Source organism: Bufo gargarizans, chromosome 4 (assembly GCF_014858855.1).
Source record: "Bufo gargarizans isolate SCDJY-AF-19 chromosome 4, ASM1485885v1, whole genome shotgun sequence".
Lineage (NCBI taxonomy): Eukaryota > Metazoa > Chordata > Amphibia > Anura > Bufonidae > Bufo > Bufo gargarizans.
In genome coordinates, this window is record NC_058083.1 from 107,707,118 (window position 1) to 107,734,415 (window position 27,298).

At 44.9% G+C, this 27,298-nt stretch overlaps 1 protein-coding gene across 2 annotated transcripts in view; it reads right to left on the reverse strand.

Moving 5' to 3' along the window:
• INPP5D (inositol polyphosphate-5-phosphatase D) overlaps positions 1-27,298 on the reverse strand; it is a 243,841-nt gene that overhangs the window by 156,756 nt on the left and 59,787 nt on the right. For both annotated transcript variants that reach the window (XM_044290546.1, XM_044290545.1), the window contains exon 3: positions 15,260-15,407. In XM_044290546.1, coding sequence (XP_044146481.1) covers positions 15,260-15,407 — 148 coding nt within the window. The remainder of the gene's footprint in view (positions 1-15,259; positions 15,408-27,298) is intronic.

Consider the following 27,298-nt stretch of genomic DNA (forward strand, 5'->3'; position numbering starts at 1 on the left):
CAGAGAATCAGTCTGCATGTCATAGCAGAGAATGAGGCTTCACGTCAGCCACCACTGCAACAGTCCATTGGCATATATTTAGGCCCAGCACACACACAGGCAGAGGAGAGAGGTCCCGTAACAGAGAATCTGTCTTCATGTCAGCAGAGAATTAGTCTGCATGTCATAGCAGAGAATGAGGCTTCACGTCAGCCACCACTGCAACAGTCCATTGGCATATATTTAGGCCCAGCACCCAGGCAGAGGAGGGAGGTCCCGTAACAGAGAATCTGTCTTCATGTCAGCAGAGAATCAGTCTGCATGTCATAGCAGAGAATGAGGCTTCACGTCAGCCACCACTGCAACAGTCCATTGGCATATATTTAGGCCCAGCACCCAGGCAGAGGAGGGAGGTCCCGTAACAGAGAATCTGTCTTCATGTCAGCAGAGAATCAGTCTGCATGTCATAGCAGAGAATGAGGCTTCACGTCAGCCACCACTGCAACAGTCCATTGGCATATATTTAGGCCCAGCACACACACAGGCAGAGGAGAGAGGTCCCGTAACAGAGAATCTGTCTTCATGTCAGCAGAGAATTAGTCTGCATGTCATAGCAGAGAATGAGGCTTCACGTCAGCCACCACTGCAACAGTCCATTGGCATATATTTAGGCCCAGCACACACACAGGCAGAGGAGAGAGGTCCCGTAACAGAGAATCTGGCTTCATGTCAGCAGAGAATCAGTCTGCATGTCATAGCAGAGAATGAGGCTTCACGTCAGCCACCACTGCAACAGTCCATTGGCATATATTTAGGCCCAGCACCCAGGCAGAGGAGGGAGGTCCCGTAACAGAGAATCTGTCTTCATGTCAGCAGAGAATCAGTCTGCATGTCATAGCAGAGAATGAGGCTTCACGTCAGCCACCACTGCAACAGTCCATTGGCATATATTTAGGCCCAGCACACACACAGGCAGAGGAGAGAGGTCCCGTAACAGAGAATCTGTCTTCATGTCAGCAGAGAATTAGTCTGCATGTCATAGCAGAGAATGAGGCTTCACGTCAGCCACCACTGCAACAGTCCATTGGCATATATTTAGGCCCAGCACACACACAGGCAGAGGAGAGAGGTCCCGTAACAGAGAATCTGGCTTCATGTCAGCAGAGAATCAGTCTGCATGTCATAGCAGAGAATGAGGCTTCACGTCAGCCACCACTGCAACAGTCCATTGGCATATATTTAGGCCCAGCACCCAGGCAGAGGAGGGAGGTCCCGTAACAGAGAATCTGGCTTCATGTCAGCAGAGAATCAGTCTGCATGTCATAGCAGAGAATGAGGCTTCACGTCAGCCACCACTGCAACAGTCCATTGGCATATATTTAGGCCCAGCACACACACAGGCAGAGGAGAGAGGTCCCGTAACAGAGAATCTGTCTTCATGTCAGCAGAGAATCAGTCTGCATGTCATAGCAGAGAATGAGGCTTCACGTCAGCCACCACTGCAACAGTCCATTGGCATATATTTAGGCCCAGCACACACACAGGCAGAGGAGAGAGGTCCCGTAACAGAGAATCTGTCTTCATGTCAGCAGAGAATTAGTCTGCATGTCATAGCAGAGAATGAGGCTTCACGTCAGCCACCACTGCAACAGTCCATTGGCATATATTTAGGCCCAGCACACACACAGGCAGAGGAGAGAGGTCCCGTAACAGAGAATCTGGCTTCATGTCAGCAGAGAATCAGTCTGCATGTCATAGCAGAGAATGAGGCTTCACGTCAGCCACCACTGCAACAGTCCATTGGCATATATTTAGGCCCAGCACCCAGGCAGAGGAGGGAGGTCCCGTAACAGAGAATCTGTCTTCATGTCAGCAGAGAATCAGTCTGCATGTCATAGCAGAGAATGAGGCTTCACGTCAGCCACCACTGCAACAGTCCATTGGCATATATTTAGGCCCAGCACACACACAGGCAGAGGAGAGAGGTCCCGTAACAGAGAATCTGTCTTCATGTCAGCAGAGAATTAGTCTGCATGTCATAGCAGAGAATGAGGCTTCACGTCAGCCACCACTGCAACAGTCCATTGGCATATATTTAGGCCCAGCACCCAGGCAGAGGAGGGAGGTCCCGTAACAGAGAATCTGTCTTCATGTCAGCAGAGAATCAGTCTGCATGTCATAGCAGAGAATGAGGCTTCACGTCAGCCACCACTGCAACAGTCCATTGGCATATATTTAGGCCCAGCACCCAGGCAGAGGAGGGAGGTCCCGTAACAGAGAATCTGTCTTCATGTCAGCAGAGAATCAGTCTGCATGTCATAGCAGAGAATGAGGCTTCACGTCAGCCACCACTGCAACAGTCCATTGGCATATATTTAGGCCCAGCACCCAGGCAGAGGAGGGAGGTCCCGTAACAGAGAATCTGTCTTCATGTCAGCAGAGAATCAGTCTGCATGTCATAGCAGAGAATGAGGCTTCACGTCAGCCACCACTGCAACAGTCCATTGGCATATATTTAGGCCCAGCACACACACAGGCAGAGGAGGGAGGTCCCGTAACAGAGAATCTGTCTTCATGTCAGCAGAGAATCAGTCTGCATGTCATAGCAGAGAATGAGGCTTCACGTCAGCCACCACTGCAACAGTCCATTGGCATATATTTAGGCCCAGCACACACAGGCAGAGGAGAGAGGTCCCGTAACAGAGAATCTGTCTTCATGTCAGCAGAGAATCAGTCTGCATGTCATAGCAGAGAATGAGGCTTCACGTCAGCCACCACTGCAACAGTCCATTGGCATATATTTAGGCCCAGCACCCAGGCAGAGGAGGGAGGTCCCGTAACAGAGAATCTGGCTTCATGTCAGCAGAGAATCAGTCTGCATGTCATAGCAGAGAATGAGGCTTCACGTCAGCCACCACTGCAACAGTCCATTGGCATATATTTAGGCCCAGCACCCAGGCAGAGGAGGGAGGTCTCGTAACAGAGAATCTGGCTTCATGTCAGCAGAGAATCAGTCTGCATGTCATAGCAGAGAATGAGGCTTCACGTCAGCCACCACTGCAACAGTCCATTGGCATATATTTAGGCCCAGCACACACACAGGCAGAGGAGAGAGGTCCCGTAACAGAGAATCTGTCTTCATGTCAGCAGAGAATTAGTCTGCATGTCATAGCAGAGAATGAGGCTTCACGTCAGCCACCACTGCAACAGTCCATTGGCATATATTTAGGCCCAGCACACACACAGGCAGAGGAGAGAGGTCCCGTAACAGAGAATCTGTCTTCATGTCAGCAGAGAATTAGTCTGCATGTCATAGCAGAGAATGAGGCTTCACGTCAGCCACCACTGCAACAGTCCATTGGCATATATTTAGGCCCAGCACACACACAGGCAGAGGAGAGAGGTCCCGTAACAGACAATCTGGCTTCATGTCAGCAGAGAATCAGTCTGCATGTCATAGCAGAGAATGAGGCTTCACGTCAGCCACCACTGCAACAGTCCATTGGCATATATTTAGGCCCAGCACCCAGGCAGAGGAGGGAGGTCCCGTAACAGAGAATCTGTCTTCATGTCAGCAGAGAATCAGTCTGCATGTCATAGCAGAGAATGAGGCTTCACGTCAGCCACCACTGCAACAGTCCATTGGCATATATTTAGGCCCAGCACCCAGGCAGAGGAGGGAGGTCCCGTAACAGAGAATCTGTCTTCATGTCAGCAGAGAATCAGTCTGCATGTCATAGCAGAGAATGAGGCTTCACGTCAGCCACCACTGCAACAGTCCATTGGCATATATTTAGGCCCAGCACCCAGGCAGAGGAGGGAGGTCCCGTAACAGAGAATCTGTCTTCATGTCAGCAGAGAATCAGTCTGCATGTCATAGCAGAGAATGAGGCTTCACGTCAGCCACCACTGCAACAGTCCATTGGCATATATTTAGGCCCAGCACACACACAGGCAGAGGAGGGAGGTCCCGTAACAGAGAATCTGTCTTCATGTCAGCAGAGAATCAGTCTGCATGTCATAGCAGAGAATGAGGCTTCACGTCAGCCACCACTGCAACAGTCCATTGGCATATATTTAGGCCCAGCACACACACAGGCAGAGGAGAGAGGTCCCGTAACAGAGAATCTGTCTTCATGTCAGCAGAGAATCAGTCTGCATGTCATAGCAGAGAATGAGGCTTCACGTCAGCCACCACTGCAACAGTCCATTGGCATATATTTAGGCCCAGCACCCAGGCAGAGGAGGGAGGTCTCGTAACAGAGAATCTGGCTTCATGTCAGCAGAGAATCAGTCTGCATGTCATAGCAGAGAATGAGGCTTCACGTCAGCCACCACTGCAACAGTCCATTGGCATATATTTAGGCCCAGCACACACACAGGCAGAGGAGAGAGGTCCCGTAACAGAGAATCTGTCTTCATGTCAGCAGAGAATTAGTCTGCATGTCATAGCAGAGAATGAGGCTTCACGTCAGCCACCACTGCAACAGTCCATTGGCATATATTTAGGCCCAGCACACAGGCAGAGGAGAGAGGTCCCGTAACAGACAATCTGGCTTCATGTCAGCAGAGAATCATTCTGCATGTCATAGCAGAGAATCAGGCTTCACGTCACCCAACATTGGAACAGTCCATTGGCATATATTTAGGCCCCGGCACCCAGACACAGGAGAGGTTCATTCAACTTTGGGTAGCCTCGCAATATAATGGTAAAATGAAAATAAAAATAGGATTGAATGAGGAAGTGCCCTGGAGTCCAATAATATATGGTTAAGGGGAGGTAGTTAATGTCTAATCTGGACAAGGGACGGACAGATCCTGTGGGATCCATGCCTGGTTCATTTTTATGAACGTCAGCTTGTCCACATTGGCTGTAGACAGGCGGCTGCGTTTGTCTGTAATGACGCCCCCTGCCGTGCTGAATACACGTTCAGACAAAACGCTGGCCGCCGGGCAGGCCAGCACCTCCAAGGCATAAAAGGCTAGCTCTGGCCACGTGGACAATTTAGAGACCCAGAAGTTGAATGGGGCCGAACCATCAGTCAGTACGTGGAGGGGTGTGCACACGTACTGTTCCACCATGTTAGTGAAATGTTGCCTCCTGCTAACACGTTGCGTATCAGGTGGTGGTGCAGTTAGCTGTGGCGTGTTGACAAAAGTTTTCCACATCTCTGCCATGCTAACCCTGCCCTCAAAGGAGCTGGCATTGACACAGCTGCCTTGGCGACCTCTTGCTCCTCCTCTGCCTTGGCCTTGGGCTTCCACTTGTTCCCCTGTGACATTTGGGAATGCTCTCAGTAGCGCGTCTACCAACGTGCGCTTGTACTCGCGCATCTTCCTATCACGCTCCAGTGCAGGAAGTAAGGTGGGCACATTGTCTTTGTAGCGTGGATCCAGCAGGGTGGCAACCCAGTAGTCCGCACAGGTTAAAATGTGGGCAACTCTGCTGTCGTTGCGCAGGCACTGCAGCATGTAGTCGCTCATGTGTGCCAGGCTGCCCAGGGGTAAGGACAAGCTGTCCTCTGTGGGAGGCGTATCGTCATCGTCCTGCCTTTCCCCCCAGCCACGCACCAGTGATGGACCCGAGCTGCGTTGGGTGCCACCCCGCTGTGACCATGCTTCATCCTCATCCTCCTCCACCTCCTCCTCATCCTCGTCCTCCTCGTCCTCCAGTAGTGGGCCCTGTCTGGCCACATTTGTACCTGGCCTCTGCTGTTGCCAAAAACCTCTCCTCTGAGTCACTTCGAAGAGACTGGCCTGAAAGTGCTAAAAATGACCCCTCTTCCTCCTCCTCCTCCTCCTCCTCCTCCTGGGCCACCTCCTCTTGCATCATCGCCCTAAGTGTTTTCTCAAGGAGACATAGAAGTGGTATTGTAACGCTGATAACGGCGTCATCGCCACTGGCCATGTTGGTGGAGTACTCGAAACAGCGCAACAGGGCACACAGGTCTCGCATGGAGGCCCAGTCATTGGTGGTGAAGTGGTGCTGTTCTGTAGTGCGACTGACCCGTGCGTGCTGCAGCTGAAACTCCACTATGGCCTGCTGCTGCTCGCACAGTCTGTCCAGCATGTGCAAGGTGGAGTTCCACCTGGTGGGCACGTCGCATATGAGGCGGTGAGCGGGAAGGCCGAAGTTACGCTGTAGCGCAGACAGGCGAGCAGCAGCAGGATGTGAACGCCGGAAGCGCGAACAGACGGCCCGCACTTTATGCAGCAGCTCTGACATGTCGGGGTAGTTGTGAATGAACTTCTGCACCACCAAATTCAGCACATGCGCCAAGCAAGGGATGTGCGTCAAATTGGCTAGTCCCAGAGCTGCAACGAGATTTCGCCCATTATCGCACACCACCAGGCCGGGCTTGAGGCTCACCGGCAGCAACCACTCGTCGGTCTGTTGTTCTATACCCCGCCACAACTCCTGTGCGGTGTGGGGCCTGTCCCCCAAACATATGAGTTTCAGAATGGCCTGCTGACGTTTACCCCGGGCTGTGCTGAAGTTGGTGGTGAAGGTGTGTGGCTGACTGGATGAGCAGGTGGAAGAAGAGGAGGAGGAAGCCGAGAAGGAGGAGGTGGCAACAGGAGGCAAAGAATGTTGCCCTGCGATCCTTGGCGGCGGAAGGACGTGCGCCAAACAGCTCTCCGCCTGGGGCCCAGCTGCCACTACATTTACCCAGTGTGCAGTTAGGGAGATATAGCGTCCCTGGCCGTGCTTACTGGTCCACGTATCTGTGGTTAGGTGGACCTTGCCACAGATGGCGTTGCGCAGTGCACACTTGATTTTATCGGATACTTGGTTGTGCAGGGAAGGCACGGCTCTCTTGGAGAACTAGTGGCGGCTGGGAACAACATACTGTGGGACAGCAAGCGACATGAAGCTGTCTGTGTCCACCAGCCTAAATGACAGCATTTCATAGGCCAGTAGTTTAGAAATGCTGGCATTCAGGGCCAGGGATCGTGGGTGGCTAGGTGGGAATTTACGCTTTCTCTCAAATGTTTGTGAGATGGAGAGCTGAACGCTGCCGTGTGACATGGTTGAGACGCTTGGTGACGGAGGTGGTGGTGGTGGTGTTGGTGGTACATCCCCTGTTTGCTGGGCGGCAGGTGCCAACGTTCCTCCAGAGGCGGAGGAAGAGGCCGAGGCAGCAGCAGAAGAGGCCGAGGCGGCAGCAGCAGAAGAGGTAGCAGGGGGAGCCTGAGTGACTTCCTTGGTTTTAAGGTGTTTACTCCACTGCAGTTCATGCTTTGCATGCAGGTGCCTGGTCATGCAGGTTGTGCTCAGGTTCAGAACGTTAATGCCTCGCTTAAGGCTCTGATGGCACAGCGTGCAAACCACTCGGGTCTTGTCGTCAGCACATTGTTTGAAGAAGTGCCATGCCAGGGAACTCCTTGAAGCTGCCTTTGGGGTGCTCGGTCCCAGATGGCGGCGGGCAGTAGCAGGCGGAGTCTCTTGGCGGCGGGTGTTCTGCTTTTGCCCACTGCTCCCTCTTTTGCTACGCTGTTGGCTCGGTCTCACCACTGCCTCTTCCTCCGAACTGTGAAAGTCAGTGGCACGACCTTCATTCCATGTGGGGTCTAGGACCTCATCATCCCCTGCATCGTCTTCCACCCAGTCTTGATCCCTGACCTCCTGTTCAGTCTGCACACTGCAGAAAGACGCAGCAGTTGGCACCTGTGTTTCGTCATCATCAGAGACATGCTGAGGTGGTATTCCCATGTCCTCATCATCAGGAAACATAAGTGGTTGTGCGTCAGTGCATTCTATATCTTTCACCGCTGGGGAAGGGCTAGGTGGATGCCCTTGGGAAACCCTGCCAGCGGAGTCTTCAAACAGCATAAGAGACTGCTGCATAACTTGAGGCTGAGACAGTTTCCCTGGTATGCATGGGGGTGATGTGACAGACTGATGGGGTTGGTTTTCAGGCGCCATCTGTGCGCTTTCTGCAGAAGACTGGGTGGGAGATAATGTGAACGTGCTGGATCCACTGTCGGCCACCCAATTGACTAATGCCTGTACCTGCTCAGGCCTTACCATCCTTAGAACGGCATTGGGCCCCACCATATATTGCTGTAAATTCTGGCGGCTACTGGGACCTGAGGTAGTTGGTACACTAGGACGTGTGGATGTGGCAGAACGGCCACGTCCTCTCCCAGCACCAGAGGGTCCACTAACACCACCACGACCATGTCCACGTCCGCGTCCCTTACTAGATGTTTTTCTCATTGTTATGGTTCACCACAACAACAAAAATATTATTTGGCCCAATATATTGTATTCAAATTCAGCGGGATATAAATTTGAGGCCTAGTATTTAGGCGCTGGGTGACCGGTATGGATTTACTAACAGAATTAGACTTGGAAATGCACAGTAGCGTGTGTGTGAAGTTATTCTGACTGACCCTATGTGCACCTTGAATATTATATACCCTTTTAGGGATAGATTTCAAATAGTTCTGATACAGCAGAAACCACTAAATTTTTAAATTGCTAAATTGGGAATTGTATTTCAACCCAGAACAAAAAATGTGCTTTGACGGACACTAAATAACTTTCCCAGCCACAACAGGACAGCGGTAACGAGAGATTTAGCGGGATATAAATTTGAGGCCTAGTATTTAGGCGCTGGGTGACAGGTATGGGTTTAGTGACAGAATTAGACTTGGAAATGCACAGTAGCGGGTGTGTGTGAAGTTATTCTGAATGACCCTATGTGCACCTTCAATATGATCTACCCTTTTAGGGATAGATTTCAAATAGCTCTGATATAGCAGAAACCACTAAATTATGAAATTGCTAAATTGGGAATTGTATTTCAACCCAGAACAAAAAATGTGCTTTGACGGACACTAAATAACTTTCCCAGCCACAACAGGACAGCAGTAACGAGAGATTTAGCAGGATATAAATTTGAGGCCTAGTATTTAGGCGCTGGGTGACAGGTATGGGTTTAGTGACAGAATTAGACTTGGAAATACACAGTAGCGGGTGTGTGTGAAGTTATTCTGAATGACCCAATGTGCACCTTGAATATTATATACCCTTTTAGGGATAGATTTCAAATAGCTCTGATATAGCAGGAACCACTAAATTATGAAATTGCTAAATTGGGAATTGTATTTCAACCCAGAACAAAAAATGTGCTTTGACGGACACTAAATAACTTGCCCAGCAACAACAGTACAGCGGTAACGAGAGATTTAGCGGGATATAAATTTGAGGCCTAGTATTTAGGCGCTGGGTGACAGGTATGGATTTAGTGACAGAATTAGACTGGGATATGCACAGTAGCGTGTGTGTGTGAAGTTATTCTGAATGACCCTATGTGCACCTTGAATATTATATACCCTTTTAGGGATAGATTTCAAATAGCTCTGATATAGCAGAAACCACTAAATTATGAAATTGCTAAATTGGGAATTGTATTTCAACCCAGAACAAAAAATGTGCTTTGACGGACACTAAATAACTTTCCCAGCCACAACAGGACAGCGGTAACGAGAGATTTAGCAGGATATAAATTTGAGGCCTAGTATTTAGGCGCTGGGTGACAGGTATGGGTTTAGTGACAGAATTAGACTTGGAAATACACAGTAGCGGGTGTGTGTGAAGTTATTCTGAATGACCCAATGTGCACCTTGAATATTATATACCCTTTTAGGGATAGATTTCAAATAGCTCTGATATAGCAGAAACCACTAAATTATGAAATTGCTAAATTGGGAATTGTATTTCAACCCAGAACAAAAAATGTGCTTTGACGGACACTAAATAACTTTCCCAGCCACAACAGGACAGCGGTAACGAGAGATTTAGCGGGATTTAAATTTGAGGCCTAGTATTTAGGCGCTGGGTGACAGGTATGGGTTTAGTGACAGAATTAGACTTGGAAATGCACAGTAGCGGGTGTGTGTGAAGTTATTCTGAATGACCCTATGTGCACCTTCAATATGATCTACCCTTTTAGGGATAGATTTCAAATAGCTCTGATATAGCAGAAACCACTAAATTATGAAATTGCTAAATTGGGAATTGTATTTCAACCCAGAACAAAAAATGTGCTTTGACGGACACTAAATAACTTTCCCAGCCACAACAGGACAGCGGTAACGAGAGATTTAGCAGGATATAAATTTGAGGCCTAGTATTTAGGCGCTGGGTGACAGGTATGGGTTTAGTGACAGAATTAGACTTGGAAATACACAGTAGCGGGTGTGTGTGAAGTTATTCTGAATGACCCAATGTGCACCTTGAATATTATATACCCTTTTAGGGATAGATTTCAAATAGCTCTGATATAGCAGAAACCACTAAATTATGAAATTGCTAAATTGGGAATTGTATTTCAACCCAGAACAAAAAATGTGCTTTGACGGACACTAAATAACTTTCCCAGCCACAACAGGACAGCGGTAACGAGAGATTTAGCAGGATATAAATTTGAGGCCTAGTATTTAGGCGCTGGGTGACAGGTATGGGTTTAGTGACAGAATTAGACTTGGAAATACACAGTAGCGTGTGTGTGAAGTTATTCTGAATGACCCAATGTGCACCTTGAATATTATATACCCTTTTAGGGATAGATTTCAAATAGCTCTGATATAGCAGAAACCACTAAATTATGAAATTGCTAAATTGGGAATTGTATTTCAACCCAGAACAAAAAATGTGCTTTGACGGACACTAAATAACTTTCCCAGCCACAACAGGACAGCGGTAACGAGAGATTTAGCAGGATATAAATTTGAGGCCTAGTATTTAGGCGCTGGGTGACAGGTATGGGTTTAGTGACAGAATTAGACTTGGAAATACACAGTAGCGGGTGTGTGTGAAGTTATTCTGAATGACCCAATGTGCACCTTGAATATTATATACCCTTTTAGGGATAGATTTCAAATAGCTCTGATATAGCAGAAACCACTAAATTATGAAATTGCTAAATTGGGAATTGTATTTCAACCCAGAACAAAAAATGTGCTTTGACGGACACTAAATAACTTTCCCAGCCATAACAGGACACCGGTAACGAGAGATTTAGCGGGATATAAATTTGAGGCCTAGTATTTAGGCGCTGGGTGACAGGTATGGGTTTAGTGACAGAATTAGACTTGGAAATGCACAGTAGCGGGTGTGTGTGAAGTTATTCTGAATGACCCTATGTGCACCTTGAATATTATATACCCTTTTAGGGATAGATTTCAAATAGCTCTGATATAGCAGGAACCACTAAATTATGAAATTGCTAAATTGGGAATTGTACTTCAACCCAGAACAAAAAATGTGCTTTGACGGACACTAAATAACTTTCCCAGCCACAACAGGACAGCGGTAACGAGAGATTTAGCGGGATATAAATTTGAGGCCTAGTATTTAGGCGCTGGGTGACCGGTATGGATTTAGTGACAGAATTAGACTGGGATATGGCCAAAAAATAACCACACTATTGCTGGTTAAATGCACTTGGTGACGGGCGCAGCTTGCCCCTGATGTAGTATATGGCCAAAAAATGAACAGACTATTGCTGGTTAAATGCACTTGGTGTCACAGCTTGACCAACCACACTACTGAGGGTTAAATGCACTTGGTGACGGGCGCAGCTTGCCCCTGATGTAGTATATGGCCAAAAAATAAACAGACTATTGCTGGTTAAATGCACTTGGTGTGACAGCTTCACCCTGATGTAGGCTTTAGCCAAAAAACAACCACACCATTGAGGGTTAAATGCACTTGGTGACAGGCGCAGCTTGCCCCTGATTTAGTATATGGCCAAAAAATGAACAGACTATTGCTGGTTAAATGCACTTGGTGTGACAGCTTCACCCTGATGTAGGCTTTAGCCAAAAAACAACCACACCATTGAGGGTTAAATGCACTTGGTGACAGGCGCAGCTTGCCCCTGATTTAGTATATGGCCAAAAAATGAACAGACTATTGCTGGTTAAATGCACTTGGTGTGACAGCTTCACCCTGATGTAGGCTTTAGCCAAAAAACAACCACACCATTGAGGGTTAAATGCACTTGGTGACAGGCGCAGCTTGCCCCTGATTTAGTATATGGCCAAAAAATGAACAGACTATTGCTGGTTAAATGCACTTGGTGTGACAGCTTCACCCTGATGTAGGCTTTAGCCAAAAAACAACCACACCATTGAGGGTTAAATGCACTTGGTCGCAGCTTGGATGCACTTGGTCGCAGCACCGCACAAGACACAAAATGGCCGCCGATCACCCCAGAAAAAAGTGACTGACAAACGGTCTGGGCAGCCTAAAAACAGTGAGTGAGCATTTGAATTTCAGCAGCTCAATGATGCACAGCTGCAGATCGATCGATTAATCAAGTGAAGTCCTTTGGAGGAGTTAATCTGCCTAATCTCGCCCTACTGTCGCATCCGCAACCTCTCCCTACGCTAATCAGAGCAGAGTGACGGGCGGCGCTATGTGACTCCAGCTTAAATAGAGGCTGGGTCACATGGTGCTCTGGCCAATCACAGCCATGCCAATAGTAGGCATGGCTGTGACGGCCTCTTGGGGCAAGTAGTATGACGCTTGTTGATTGGCTGCTTTGCAGCCTTTCAAAAAGCGCCAAGAAAGCGTCACAAAAGCGCCAAGAAAGCGACGAACACCGAACCCGAACCCGGACTTTTACGAAAATGTCCGGGTTCGGGTCCGTGTCACGGACACCCCAAAATTCGGTACGAACCCGAACTATACAGTTCGAGTTCGCTCATCCCTACTTTTGGCCCCTTAACAAGTGGGGGGCACATATGCAAACTGTTGTAATTCCTACACCGTTCACCTGATTTGGATGTAAATACCCTCAAATTAAAACTGACAGTCTGCAGTTAAAGCACATCTTGTTTGTTTCATTTCAAATCCATTGCAATATTGTATAAAGCCCAAAATGTTCGAATTGTGTTGATGTCCCAATATTTATGGACCTGACTGTAGCTTCACACTTTATAAATGGTAAGAACATTCGGCCAAGAAGCTGCCCAACTGAAGGTCCATATTTTAACTATTAACAGTATTTTTCAGTAATACATTTGGCCTTCGTGATAGCTACTATTGATTTATAGCTATTGATACCAGGTTCTGTGGAGGCACTGAAAATGTCAGTCCAGGACAATATAATCGTCCAGGACAATATAATTATCTGCCACCTATGTGATTGCCGTAGATGAGGCCTTTGTTTTAGCCAATGCAATGAACCCCTGCCCAAGACACAGATATGATGACAGGAACAAGGTGTTCAACAATTAGCTATCAAGTGTGTTAAGTCTCTTTACTGTGTAATGAAGATTTTAGTCTTTCTGAGGCCAGAGTGGATGCTGAGTTGGAAGAACGTCAACCACAGTCTGAGAACTCGGCGGTCGTATGGTCTAATAAGAGCCCTCCAAATTCAAAGCACTGGGTCAGAGACCAGTATGTAGATTATGCTGTGGCTTGCAAGACTGTGTAGTACTCAGCCGTAAGGTGGCTGCATCCCAATCACAGCACGGCCACTTTGTGCGGCCAAACCCTATCAGTGAATTTCTTGGTGACAGATTCCCTTTTAAGGCAGGGATAAGCAAGCCTCCGGCACTTCAGCTATTCTGAAACTACGTACCAGAATCCTCCTTTGACTGCTATGGGGTTAACAAGAACAGCTGTGTAATGTGCATACTGGGAGTTGTAGTTTCACAACAGCTGGAGTACCCAAGGTTGCTGATCTCTGCTTTAAGGTGTTCTAGGTGGCATTTTTCTATTTTCAATCACGTGAATAGTGCCTCAGCATCCATCTCTAGAGATATAGATTAGTCACTTTAGCTTTGTAGCTGACAGGGCACATGCTACAGAGGTTGCAATGTTAATTTTAATATCCGTACAACTGTGTTGGTCCAGCCTGTCCCTTTACTGGTAGTGTGACAAAGATGGATGCCATAAGAATGTACCGTATTATGAATCCACACAGAAATACTCTATAGACTTCTATGGGGAGCTGTTGGCCGTAATAAAGGCTTGGACGGAGACTCATAGATAAGGAAAAGGCTCCCCATATGAAAGTACCGTATTTTTAGCCCTATAAGACGCACCTAGGTTTTTGAGGAGGAAAATAAGAAAGAAAAAAAAATTTAACCAAAAGGTGTGCTTTTGGTGGGCTTTGAACTAATTGTAGCCTGTGAATGACACTATTATGGGGTCTGAGGATGGCACTGTTATGGGGGATCTGTGGCTGACACTGTTATGAACGTCTGTGGATGGCACTGTTATGGGGGTCTGTGGATGGCACTGTTGTGGGGGTCTGTGGATGGCACTGTTGTGGGGGTCTGTGGATGGCATTGTTAAGGGGGTCTGTGGCTGACACTCTTATGAGCGTCTGTGGATGGCACTGTTATGGGGGCGTCTGTGGATGGCATGACACTGCTATGGGGGGGATCTGTGGATGACAGATAAATAGCATCTTATGTTATGTGTCATCCACAGATCCCCCCCATAACAGTGTCCCTGTGTATTGTGAATGACCCCCAATACAGGGGGTGGGGGCTGGCATCTATAGTAGTATTGTAATGGCAGCGGGGGCCCAGTGCAGTCATTGTATTCTATAGCACCGGGCCCCGCTCACTGTACTAATCGTATCTAACTGCAGGCAATGTTTAACTATAGAATATCTTCAATCCAGCAGCCTGTACTTACGACCATAGCAGGCAGGAGGCAGAAGGCTGGGCGGGCGCCTGCTTCATTCATAAATTGGGCGGAGCAGGCACGTGATGTAGTGAGTTACGCTACCAGTGCCTGCCCGCCCGCCCAGTCTCCTGCCTGCTATGGACGTAAGTACAGGCTACTGGATTGAAGATATTCTATAGTTAAACATTGCCTGCAGTTAGATACGATTAGTACAATGAGCGGGGCCCGATGCAATAGAATACAGTGACGGCACCGGGCCCTGCTGCGATTACAAAACAAAATGCGGGCCCCTAGCCCCTCCTCCCTCCATAATGATACACCTCCGACCACACTGTGCAACATGCGGTCGGCGGTGTATTAGTGTAAACTGCAGCATTTGCCCCATAAGACACACTGCCATTTCCCCCCCACTTTTGGGGGGAAAAAAGTGTGTCTTATAGAGCGAAATATACGGTATATCTATGTACAACTACTGCCCCATAGAATTACACTGCCTCCGAAGTCTGCACATAATCCCCGTGGACAATGTAGCCAAAATAGGCAGGTGTAAATGAGGCCTAAATTATTATTAACACGTAGTATTCTAGCATATAGGCTAGGCAGATAACTGTAATGTCTTACCCTGGTCCTCATCGGGATCTTCAGGACCCTCTTCCTCTTGCAGTACGGGGTATTGTAGATTTGTGATCAGTCCTACATTTTCCTTTTTGTAAAAGTCAATCAGCTCCTGTAGGTTTGTGAAAAAGCGCATGGGAACTCCTTCAGATGCCTGCATTGAAATACTCATGTTAGTTTTTTTTATGAATATACAAATTGAGCAGCATTAAAGGGGTTTTCTGGGACCCTAAAAGCCTCACTCACTTGCTCAGTCCACTGTTACTTTTGCACCATTAGTTTATTTAATGTGCCTTACAATCTGTGTGACCAGGAAAAGATATCCAGGAAAATATATTTATGACTTATCCTCAGGATAGGTCATCAGTATCAGATTTGCGAGGGTGCGACACCCAGGACCCCTGCTGATCAGCGGTTAGAAGAGGCTTTGAGCACCGCAGGCTCTTCTTAGACCAGTGACATCTGTTTACAACGGTCACATGGCCTAGTTGAAGCTCAGCCCTATTCAAGTCAAAGGGGCTGAGTTGCAATACCAAGCACTGCCACTATATGATGTACGGTGCTGTCCTTGGAAAGCTCCGGAGAGCAGTGGGCGGAGCGGCTCCCTGAAACAGCTGACCAGCGGTATGCCCGGACTTGGACCTCTGCTGATGTTATAATGATGAACTATCCTGAGAATAAATCATCATTTTCTTTTTCAGGATAACCCCTTTGATTAGCCCCATTGAATGGGCATATAAAACTGCGGCAGGAACCCCTAGGGTCAGTCTCAGATTTCTGTTGCAGTTTCTGCAGGGTATTTTTCAAGTGGGAAAATCTGCCATTTGATCATACCTTAAAAAGGTTTTCCAATACTACCTAGTCATCAGTATCTGATCGGTGGGGGTCTAACACCCAGGACCCCCGCCAATCAGCTGTTTGAGAAGGCACTGGCGCTCCTATGAGTGCCGCTGCCTTCTCACAGCTTACCAAGCACATCACAGTACATTGTATAGAGGCTGGGCTTGGTATCGCAGCTCAGCCCTATTCACTGGCTGAGCTGTGAATTTTTCCCTTGAAAAAATCTACCATGGAAACCGCAGTAGAAAACGGAGGCTGACCGTCAGGTTTCCAGTGCAGTTTTGCATTCAATGGGGCTAAACCTCCTTTACGTGGTCTGATAATCTGCAGGAAATCATCAAGAACAGTGGGAGGTGCATTCCATGCATTTTACACTGTGGAATCCACGTGGACATTTAGTGACAAAATCAGCAATGTGAATTAGCCCCAATGCTTTTTTTTTTATTATCCAGCAAAAAAATGTTGGGCCCCCCAAAAAATATCTTAAAAATAGTGCAGTTCATACACAGCAAAGCTTAAAAACTTAATATGAGCACTGCTATTATAGCAATATAGCATATGTTGCAAAATATGTTTAAGGTAAAAAAGATAATAATGTGAATGTGTGGATCCACTAACATCAGCAGAAAAAATGTAGATATCTAACTATTATCTATATATCCATTTTATGGATTATTTAGGGCAGTTTTGTGGGGAGATTAACAAATGGGGTCATTTTTCAAACTGGTGTAAAGTAGAACTGGTTTAGTTGCCCATAGCAACCAATCAGATTCCACCTTTCACTTTACAAAGGATCAGTCAAAAATGAAAGGTGGAATCGGATTGGTTGCTATGGGCAACTAATCCTGTTCTGATTTACACCAGCTTGATAAATGACCCCAAAAGTGTTTTCACTTAGATTCTTAGTTGTGGCATGCTTCATCAGATGCCATGTTACAATAGCTTTTCTCCCCTAGAAGCATTTCTTCAAGCTGAGAATATGGTACCTCCTGGGAGCACCATATGGTGGTTGCATGCGGAGTACCTATTGGCCCGCATATCAGACATGTAGTCTGTGTGTGCAGCAAGCAGCTGAGGAGCTGGTGCAGAGGATGGGAGTGGTAGTGGCCCTCATGAGATGATGTGTCATGGTGTACTCCCTCAGGCTGTCACTTCCTGGGGATTGGTGCAGTGGAAATAAAATATTGAAGAATGAGACCAGAAGTAAAAATATAACAGTATCTCTTTACTTAGTGCATAATATAACGTGGCACATAAAGTACAAAGTGCAGTTTCTCTGGCACCAGATGAGGAGGTATGGTGGCAGGTTGGATGGTAATAGGTTGGCAGTAGCAAACACTTGTGGATATAGATGTCTACTGTAATACAGGCTTGATGTTAGTCTGGCCTAGCAATGGTTTAGGTAGGTGATGTTGTCTGAGCTGTTGCCCATCACCTTGCAGCAGTGTCTGTTAAGCTGTATTCCACTGATCACACTGCTGTCTTGTCTCTCAAGTACTTTCTTAAGGCAGGATGTTCTTCCAGGAGAATATCTAATTCCTAAGTTTTCCTCTGTAGTGTTGGACTCACGGGGGAGTGGGAGCTCTCATATGATCTTCCTCATTCTCCCACTATTAATGCAGGAACTCCTCTCTCTAGCTAGACTGGAACTCCAAAACCTGACAGGAAGCAGGAGCAGCCTACTCCTACCAAGAGGGGAGGAACAGGGTGGTAAGCCCTGTTCCTGCCAACCATTACCTTCTCTGCTAGAATAAATGACATAGCATCACATTACATTACATAACATTGCATATAAAACATTAAACAATCACAGATCCCCCCTGGTATGGGGTACTGCCTGTACATGTATCCTTAAATGACAGTTGTGGTTAAATTCTGATCTGTGAGGTTCTGGAGAAGATCCAGCGGTCATGGTCCATATTGGAACCAATGACAGTTAGAGGTAGGTGGAGAGTCCTTAAAAATGATTTATGGGATTTAGGTCAAAAGCTTAGGGCAAGGACCTCAAAGGTAGTATTTTCCGAAATACTGCCTGTTCCACGAGCCACACAAGAAAGGCAGCGGGAGATTAGGGAGATTAACAAGTGGCTCAAGAACTGGCGTAGGAAGGAGGGGTTTGGGTTCCTGGAGAACTGGGCCGACTTTTCTATCGGCTACAGGCTCTATCGTAGGGACGGGCTGCACCTCAATGGGGAAGGGGCAGCTGTGCTGGGGAGAAAGATGGCTAGAAGGTTGGAGGAGTGTTTAAACTAGGGACTGGGGGGAGGGAAATTACATTATAGGAGGGGAAGATAGTGCAGATAGAGACCGGGGGCAAGGTAGTGGGACTGGGGGAGGAATAGAAGGAGGGACTAGAACAGTTCAGAAGGAAAGGTGTAGGGTAAAAAAATATACATAAACCTCTCAAATGTACAGTATGTATACTAGTGCCAGAAGCCTGACTAATAAAACTGGGGAGCTGGAATTAGTGATATGTGAGGAGAACTATGACATAGTGGGAATAACTGAGAAATGGCTGGATGATAGCTATGACTGGGCAGTTAATGTACAAGGTTACATATAAGTGAAGATATAAGTGAGGGACATGAACATGTGGAGTCACTGTGGGTAGAGATACATGGAGCTAAAAACAACAATAAATTACTAATAGGAATTTACTATAAACCACCTAATATACCAGAGTCCACAGAAAATCTGCTACTAAACGAGATAGACGAGACTGGGAAACTTGTATATCTCATAAGGGAAACAGGTTCTTGAAAAATAACCAAAGACAACTGGTTCAGGACCCGACTAGAGGGACGGCCAAACTGGACTTAGTATTAACCAATAGGCCTGACAGAACAACAGACGTGCAGGTTGGAGGACACCTGGGAAATAGTGACCATAAAGTAATAACCTTCCAATTATCATTCAAAAGAGCATTTATACAGGGAGGAACAAAAATACCAAACTTCAAAAAAGCTCAATTTAGCCAACTAAGAGAGGCCATAGGCCTAACTAAATGGGACAAAGTCCTCAAAAATAAAAATACAGCCACAAAATGGGATATCTTTAAAAACATCCTAAAATCTCATTGTGAGAGGTACATACCATATGGGAATAAAAGGTTAAGGAACAAAAATAAACCAATGTGGATAAATAGAACTGTAAAGAAAGCAATAAATGACAAAAAGAAAGCATATAAATCACTAAAACAGGAGGGTAGCATGTAAGCACTGAAAAACTATAAGGAAAAAAAATAGAACATGTAAAAAACTAATAAAAGCGGCCATACTAGAGACCGAGAGAATAATTGCCAAAGAGAATAAACTAACCCTAAAATGTTCTTCAATTATATAAATGTTAAAAAGTATAAGGTGTCGGCCCGTTAAAGAGTAATGAGAGGGGAGTCGCAGAGAGCGACGAGGAGAAAGCAAAGCTGTTAAATATTTTTTTCTCCAATGTATTCACTGAGAACAAACTGTCAGATGACATGCAGAATGTAAAAATAAATTTTCCATTAAAAGTATCCTGGTCTGACCCAGGAAGAAGTAAAAAGATTAAAATAGACAAATCGCCAGGAACGGATGGCATACACCCCCGTATCCTAAGGGAATTAAGTAATGTCATAGCCAGACCCTCATTTCTGATATTTGCAGACTCTATACTGACAGGGAATGTTCCACAGGATTGGCGCATGGCAAATGTGGTGCCAATATTCAAAAAGGGTCCAAAAACAGAGCCTGGAAACTATAGGCCGGTAAGTTTAACATCTGTTGTGGGTAAACTGTTTGAAGGTTTTCTGAGAGAGGCTATCTTAAAGCATCTCAATGGAAATAAGCAAATAACGCCATATCAGCATGGCTTTGTGAGGGATCGGTCATGCCAAACTAATTTAATCAGTTTCTATGAGGAGGTAAGTTCTAGACTTGACAGCGGCAAATCAATGGATGTTGTATATCTGGACTTCTCCAAAGCATTTGACACTGTACCACATAAAAGGTTAGTATATAAAATGAGAATGCTCGGACTGGGAGAAAACGTCTGTATGTGGGTAAGTAACTGGCTCAATGATAGAAAACAGAGGGTGTTTATTAATGGTACATACTCAGATTGGGTCACTGTCACTAGTGGGGTACCTCAGGGGTCAGTATTGGGCCCTATTCTCTTCAATATATTTATTAATGATCTTGTAGAAGGCTTGCATAGTAAAGTATCAATTTTCGCAGATGACACTAAACTGTGTAAAGTAATTAACACTGATGAGGACAGTATACTACTACAGAGCGATCTGGATAGATTGGAGGCTTGGGCAGATAAGTGGCAGATGAGGTTTAACACTGACAAATGTAAAGTTATGCACATGGGAAGGAATAATGCAAGTCACCTGTACATCCTAAATGGTAAAACACTCGGTAACACTGACATCGAAAAGGATCTAGGAATTTTAATAAACAGCAAACTAAGCTGCAAAAACCAGTGTCAGGCAGCTGCTGCCAAGGCCAATAAGATAATGGGTTGCAGTAGAAGGGGCATAGATGCCCGTGATAAGAACATAGTCCTACCACTTTGCAAATCGCTAGTCAGACCACACATGGAGGACTGAGTACAGTTCTGGGCTCCTGTGAACAAAGCAGACATAGCAGAGCTGGAGAGGGTCCAGAGGAGGGCAACTAAAGTAATAACTGGAATGGGGAAACTACAGTACCCTGAAAGATTATCAAAATTAGGGTTATTCACTTTAGAAAAAAGACGCCTGAGGGGAGATGTAATTAATATGTATAAATATATCAGGGGTCAGTACAGAGATCTATCCCATCATCTATTTATCCCCATGACTGTGACTGTGACGAGGGGACATCCTCTGCGTCTGGAGGAAAGAAGGTTTGTACACAAACATAGAAAAGGATTCTTTACGGTAAGAGCAGTGCTATAACTTTGTTTTTTCGAATATTCGTAATATTCTAAAACAAGAATATATAGCAATATAGCGAATATTCAAAAAAAAAAAAAAAAAGAATATAGAGCAATTTAGCTGATATAGTGCTATAATCTTCTTTGTCTAACATAAATAGACAAACTCCAGCGTAATTTGCAAGTTTGTGTTACTTTTTATTGAATAGATATTGCGGCTTCAATGCTGTAACGTTTCGGCCTATTGGCCTTCTTCAGACCAATGCCGCTGGTGATGGAGAGAAGAAAAGTAGACTGGCGCTCTGTAGGAGTATGTTGCGGAAGTACCGCTGGTTAGTGGCGCTAACAGTTGTAATTTTTTTTCTCATCTCAAGTTCAGATTGGAAAAAAATTACAACTATAAAAAAAAATATTATAGCACTATATTAGCTAAATTGCTCTATATTGTTTTTTTTCGAATATTCGCTATATTGCTATAACTTAGTTTTTTCGAATATTCGTAATATTCTGAAACAAGAATATATAGCTATATGGCGAATATTCAAAAAAAAAAACGAATATAGAGCAATTTAGCTAATATAGTGCTATAATCTTCTTTGTCTAACAGTTGTAATTTTTTTCTCATCTGAAGTTCAGATTGGAAAAAAATTACAACTATAAAAATAAAGATTATAGCACTATATTAGCTAAATTGCTCTCTATTCGTTTTTTTCGAATATTTGCTATATTGCTATATATTCTTGTTTTAGAATATTACGAATATTCGAAGAAACTAAGTTATAGCAATATAGCGAATATTCGAAAAAAACAAAATTAAAAAATAAAGCACTATATTAGCTAAATTGCTCTACAGGTTCTTCTAAAAAAATTAGCATATTGTGATAAAGTTCATTATTTTCTGTAATGTACTGATAAACATTAGACTTTCATATATTTTAGATTCATTACACACAACTGAAGTAGTTCAAGCCTTTTATTGTTTTAATATTGATGATTTTGGCATACAGCTCATGAAAACCCAAAATTCCTATCTAAAAAAATTTGCATATTTCATCCGACCAATAAAAGAAAAGTGTTTTTAATACAAAAAAAGTCAACCTTCAAATAATTATGTTCAGTTATGCACTCAATACTTGGTCGGGAATCCTTTTGCAGAAATGACTGCTTCAATGCGGCGTGGCATGGAGGCAATCAGCCTGTGGCACTGCTGAGGTGTTATGGAGGCCCAGGATGCTTCGATAGCGGCCTTAAGCTCATCCAGAGTGTTGGGTCTTGCATCTCTCAACTTTCTCTTCCCAATATCCCACAGATTCTCTATGGGGTTTAGGTCAGGAGAGTTGGCAGGCCAATTGAGCACAGCAATACCATGGTCAGTAAACTATTTACCAGTGGTTTTGGCACTGTGAGCAGGTGCCAGGTCGTGCTGAAAAATGAAATCCTCATCTCCATAAAGCTTTTCAGCAGATGGAAGCATGAAGTGCTCCAAAATCTCCTGATAGCTAGCTGCATTGACCCTGCCCTTGATAAAACACAGTGGACCAACACCAGCAGCTGACATGGCACCCCAGACCATCACTGACTGTGGGTACTTGACACTGGACTTCAGGCATTTTGGCATTTCCCTCTCCCCAGTCTTCCTCCAGACTCTGGCACCTTGATTTCCGAATGACATGCAAAATTAGCTTTCATCCGAAAAAAGTACTTTGGACCACTGAGCAACAGTCCAGTGCTGCTTCTCTGTAGCCCAGGTCAGGCGCTTCTGCCGCTGTTTCTGGTTCAAAAGTGGCTTGACCTGGGGAATGCGGCACCTGTAGCCCATTTCCTGCACACGCCTGTACACGGTGGCTCTGGATGTTTCTACTCCAGACTCAGTCCACTGCTTCCGCAGGTCCCCCAAGGTCTGGAATCGGTCCTTCTCCACAATCTTCCTCAGGGTCCGGTCACCTCTTCTCGTTGTGCAGCGTTTTCTGCCACACTTTTTCCTTCCCACAGACTTCCCACTGAGGTGCCTTGATGCAGCACTCTGGAAACAGCCTATTCGTTCAGAAATTTCTTTCTGTGTCTTACCCTCTTGCTTGAGGGTGTCAATGATGGCCTTCTGGACAGCAGTCAGGTCGGCAGTCTTACCCATGATTGCGGTTTTGAGTAATGAACCAGGCTGGGAGTTTTTAAAAGCCTCAGGAATCTTTTGCAAGTGTTTAAAGTTAATTAGTTGATTCAAATGATTAGGTTAATAGCTCGTTTAGAGAACCTTTTCATGATATGCAAATTTTTTTAGATAGGAATTTGGGGTTTTCATGAGCTGTATGCCAAAATCATCAATATTAAAACAATAAAAGGCTTGACCTACTTCAGTTGTGTGTAATGAATCTAACATATATGAAAGTCTAATGTTTATCAGTACATTACAGAAAATAATGAACTTTATCACAATATGCTAATTTTTTTAGAAGGACCTGTATATTCGTTTTTTTGAATATTCGCTACATTGCTATAACTTTTTTTTTCCGAATATTCGTAATATTCTAAAACAATAATATATAGCAATGTAGCGAATATTCGAAAAAAACGAATATAGAACAATTTAGCTAATATAGTGCTATAATCTTTTTTTTTTTTTTATAGTTGTAATTTTTTCCCAATCTGAACTTCAGATGAGAAAAAAATTACATCTATTAGACAAAGAAGATTATAGCACTATATTAGCTAAATTGCTCTATATTCGGGGTTTTTTTTCGAATATTCGCTATATTGCTATATATTCTTGTTTTAGAATATAACGAATATTCGAAAAAATTAAGTTCTAGCAATATAGCGAATATTCGAAAAAAACGAATATAGAGCAATTTAGCTAATCTAGTGCTATAATATTCTTTGTCTAATAGTTGTAAGTTTAAAAATTCGCATTACGAAAATTCGCAAACAACACTACTCCTAAAGCAGCCTTCTCATTGGCCCACAAGCTAGAAGCAAGGAGGGATCATGTTTACTGATTAAAAAAAAAATCAAATATTCGAAATTATAAATATATATCACTATATTTGAAATATTCGCAAATTTTCAAAGTACCTATATTCGCGATAAATATTCGAATATTCGTGATCAACACTAGCAATAATATTACAGGCTATAGCTTCTAGAGAGGGGTCGTTGATCCAGGGAGTTAGGCTACTTTCACACTAGTGTTCGGGTGTCCGCTTGTGAGCTCCGTTTGAAGGGGCTCACAAGCGGCCCCGAACGCATCCGTCCAGCCCTAATGCATTCTGAGTGGACGCGGATCCGCTCAGAATGCATCAGTCTGGCAGCGTTCAGCCTCCGCTCCGCTCAGCAGGCGGACACCTGAACGCTGCTTGCAGCGTTCGGGTGTCCGCCTGGCCGTGCGGAGGCAAGGGGATCCGTCCAGACTTCCAATGTAAGTCAATGGGGACGGATCCGTTTGAATATGACACACTATGGCTCAATTTTCAAACGGATCCGTCCCCCATTGACTTTCAATGTAAAGTCTGGACGGATCCGTCTGAGGCTACTTTCACACTTTTTTTACAATATAATGCAGACGGATCCGTTCTGAACGGAGCCACCGTCTGCATTATATGAGCGGATCCATCTCAGACGGATCCGCTCTGAACGCAAGTGTGAAAGTAGCCTAATTCTGATTGCCTGATTGGAGTCGGGAAGGAATTTTTTATTCCACTAAAGTGGGGAAAATTGTCTCCTACCTCACAGGGTTTATGTTACTATGTTACAGCACATACATATTTCAAGGGTAACTGTAATTTCAAAAAACATTTTGAGATGTCATAGTTGTCACGGATGATCCGCGAGAATATTGAACTGTCCTCCCAATATTATCAATATTACTCTGCCTTATTGAACAGTGGGTCTATTAAACAGTAATTATTTCCCTAGGCCCCAGAACCTACAATTTGATTATTCAGAGCGTCTCCTTCTGTTGTACCCAGAGAACAACATAGTCCTTTTGTTCAAGTCAGTCAATAGAGGCCCAGCAGATAACGCAATTACAGCTGGCTTCCTCGGGTTGACAAAAGAACTTCCCTGTCTGAAGAGATATCACAGGTGTGAAGACGGCACCTGGGGGGAGCCGATTGGTGTCGCTGCCATAAGGGTCTGTAAGATAACTTGATTCAGATGGCCGGCACCAAGGTTCCCAGATTGACACATGAATCTGAGATATGATTTTTACCTTTTTAAGAGAGACCATGCATCTTACGGATGTAAAAATTACATCATCGTGTCACTCAGAATTCACTGGACGTTTACATAGGACAAACATAACTCTAAGATGTACCCAGGTAAAGTTATGGTGTTACCCCATCATAGAACCAGTTATAATAGTAATATTTGGTATCCCTGAACTCCATATTTTGTGGGGAATGTGAATGTGTGCGTGTTACTTGTGTACAGCGGAGACATCCCGCGATATGGCACATGACATATTTCAGAACTGACATTCACCTCAGGAATACAGCCTGCCCAGCAGGCGGACTCTCAATTCCCCGCCTTGATTCTAGGACCCTTTATAACACAGACCTAGGATCTGCTAAAGGAGTTCTCCACTTTTAACAACACCTAAAGAGGGCCTCAGCCAGAGAACCTGTGGGCTGTAGGCATATTACACTGGACAAAGGCTTCTTGGACTTTACCCCTGCAACGGACTATTTCACCAACGGACATCTTTTCTGCGGAAACGAAGTATTTTCTTTCTTTTCTCCCTTTTGTTTATTGGACTATACTCTCCTTGATTATTGTGTTAATAATTACTGTGCATCTTGATAATTTGTATTGTATATAGATATATAATAAATGACCTCCAACTCATTTCTCTAGCCATATGCCTGTTTTCAAACACTGCAAAAACTTACCCTAGCCTCTCCGAAGAGAAAGCTACTCGGTTGTGTTATCTAGATAGTGGGTTCCTTGCTCCCATAAATTGTGAGGTGGTGGCAGTTAAACTACCCTGTGTGTAGTTCCGGTCGCAGTTCGTCGCACGCTTACTTGCGGTCAATCGGAGGTCCACTCCCTGCGCTTTCAGCCTATCGACTGTACGGACTCAAGTTAGACTGTCGGTGTGCTGAAAGTGGCTGGGAGGCCTGTTTGCGGATTGACCACTAGGGGCGCTGTGACGGTTTCGTGACGTATTGTGGCCGCGGCGGTCGCAGTTCGTCTCATAGAACAACAGAAGGAGACGCTCTGAATAATCAAATTGTAGGTTCTGGGGCCTAGGGAAATAATTACTGTTTAATAGACCCACTGTTCAATAAGGCAGAGTAATATTGATAATATTGGGAGGACAGTTCAATATTCTCGCGGATAATCCGTGACAATAGTGACGTGTCAAAAGTTTTGATTGGTGGAGGACTGGGTGCTTAAACCCACTTACATGAGGAGCCAGAAGCATTCAGCCAAGAACTGTCTCATGGTCTATGAGCCCATCTTAAGCAAGCAAAGAGAGACAGTGCCTGGCTGAGCACTTCCGCCTTAGTAATGGGTGGGGGTCTTAGGGTGGGTTCACATAATGTTTTATACCTCCATTTGATGTATACGTTAGAAAAAAAAAAGGATACAAAAACACAGCACACCACGTTCTTGTATCCTGCACAATCCAAAAAACGGATAAGTCTTTTTTTTACAACGGAACTCTATTGGGAACGGATACCACTGTTTGGCATTAGTCTGAGGCCTCCGTTTAATGTATACGTTTTTGAATATGTTAAACAAACAGGAAAAACATGATGCAAACCCAGCCCTATTCATTATGACACGTCAAATGTCTATTGAAATGACCATTGTACTTTAGAGGGGAAAAACTATCAAAGCGAATGTCTGGTATATCATGGATATACTTGAGAAAATAACTTCAGGCCTGTGATCCCGCACTCTCACTCATTTTCAGATGGAAACAACTACAGTTGCAAAAAAAAGTATGTGAACCCTTTGGAATTATATGGATTTTGGCACAAATTGGTCATAAAATGTGATCTGATCTTCATCTAAGTCACAACAATTGACAATCACAATCTGCTTAAACTAATAACACGCAAAGAATTAAATGTTACCATGTTTTTATTGAACACACCATGTAAACATTCACAGTGCAAGTGGAAAAAGTATGTGAACCCCTAGGCTAATGACATCTCCAAGAGCTAATTGGAGTGAGGTGTCAGCCAACTGGAGTCCAATCAATGAGATGAGATTGGAGGTGTTGGTTACAGCTGTCCTGCCCTATAAAAACCACACACCAGTTCTGGGTTTGCTTTTCACAAGAAGCATTGCCTGATGTGAATGATG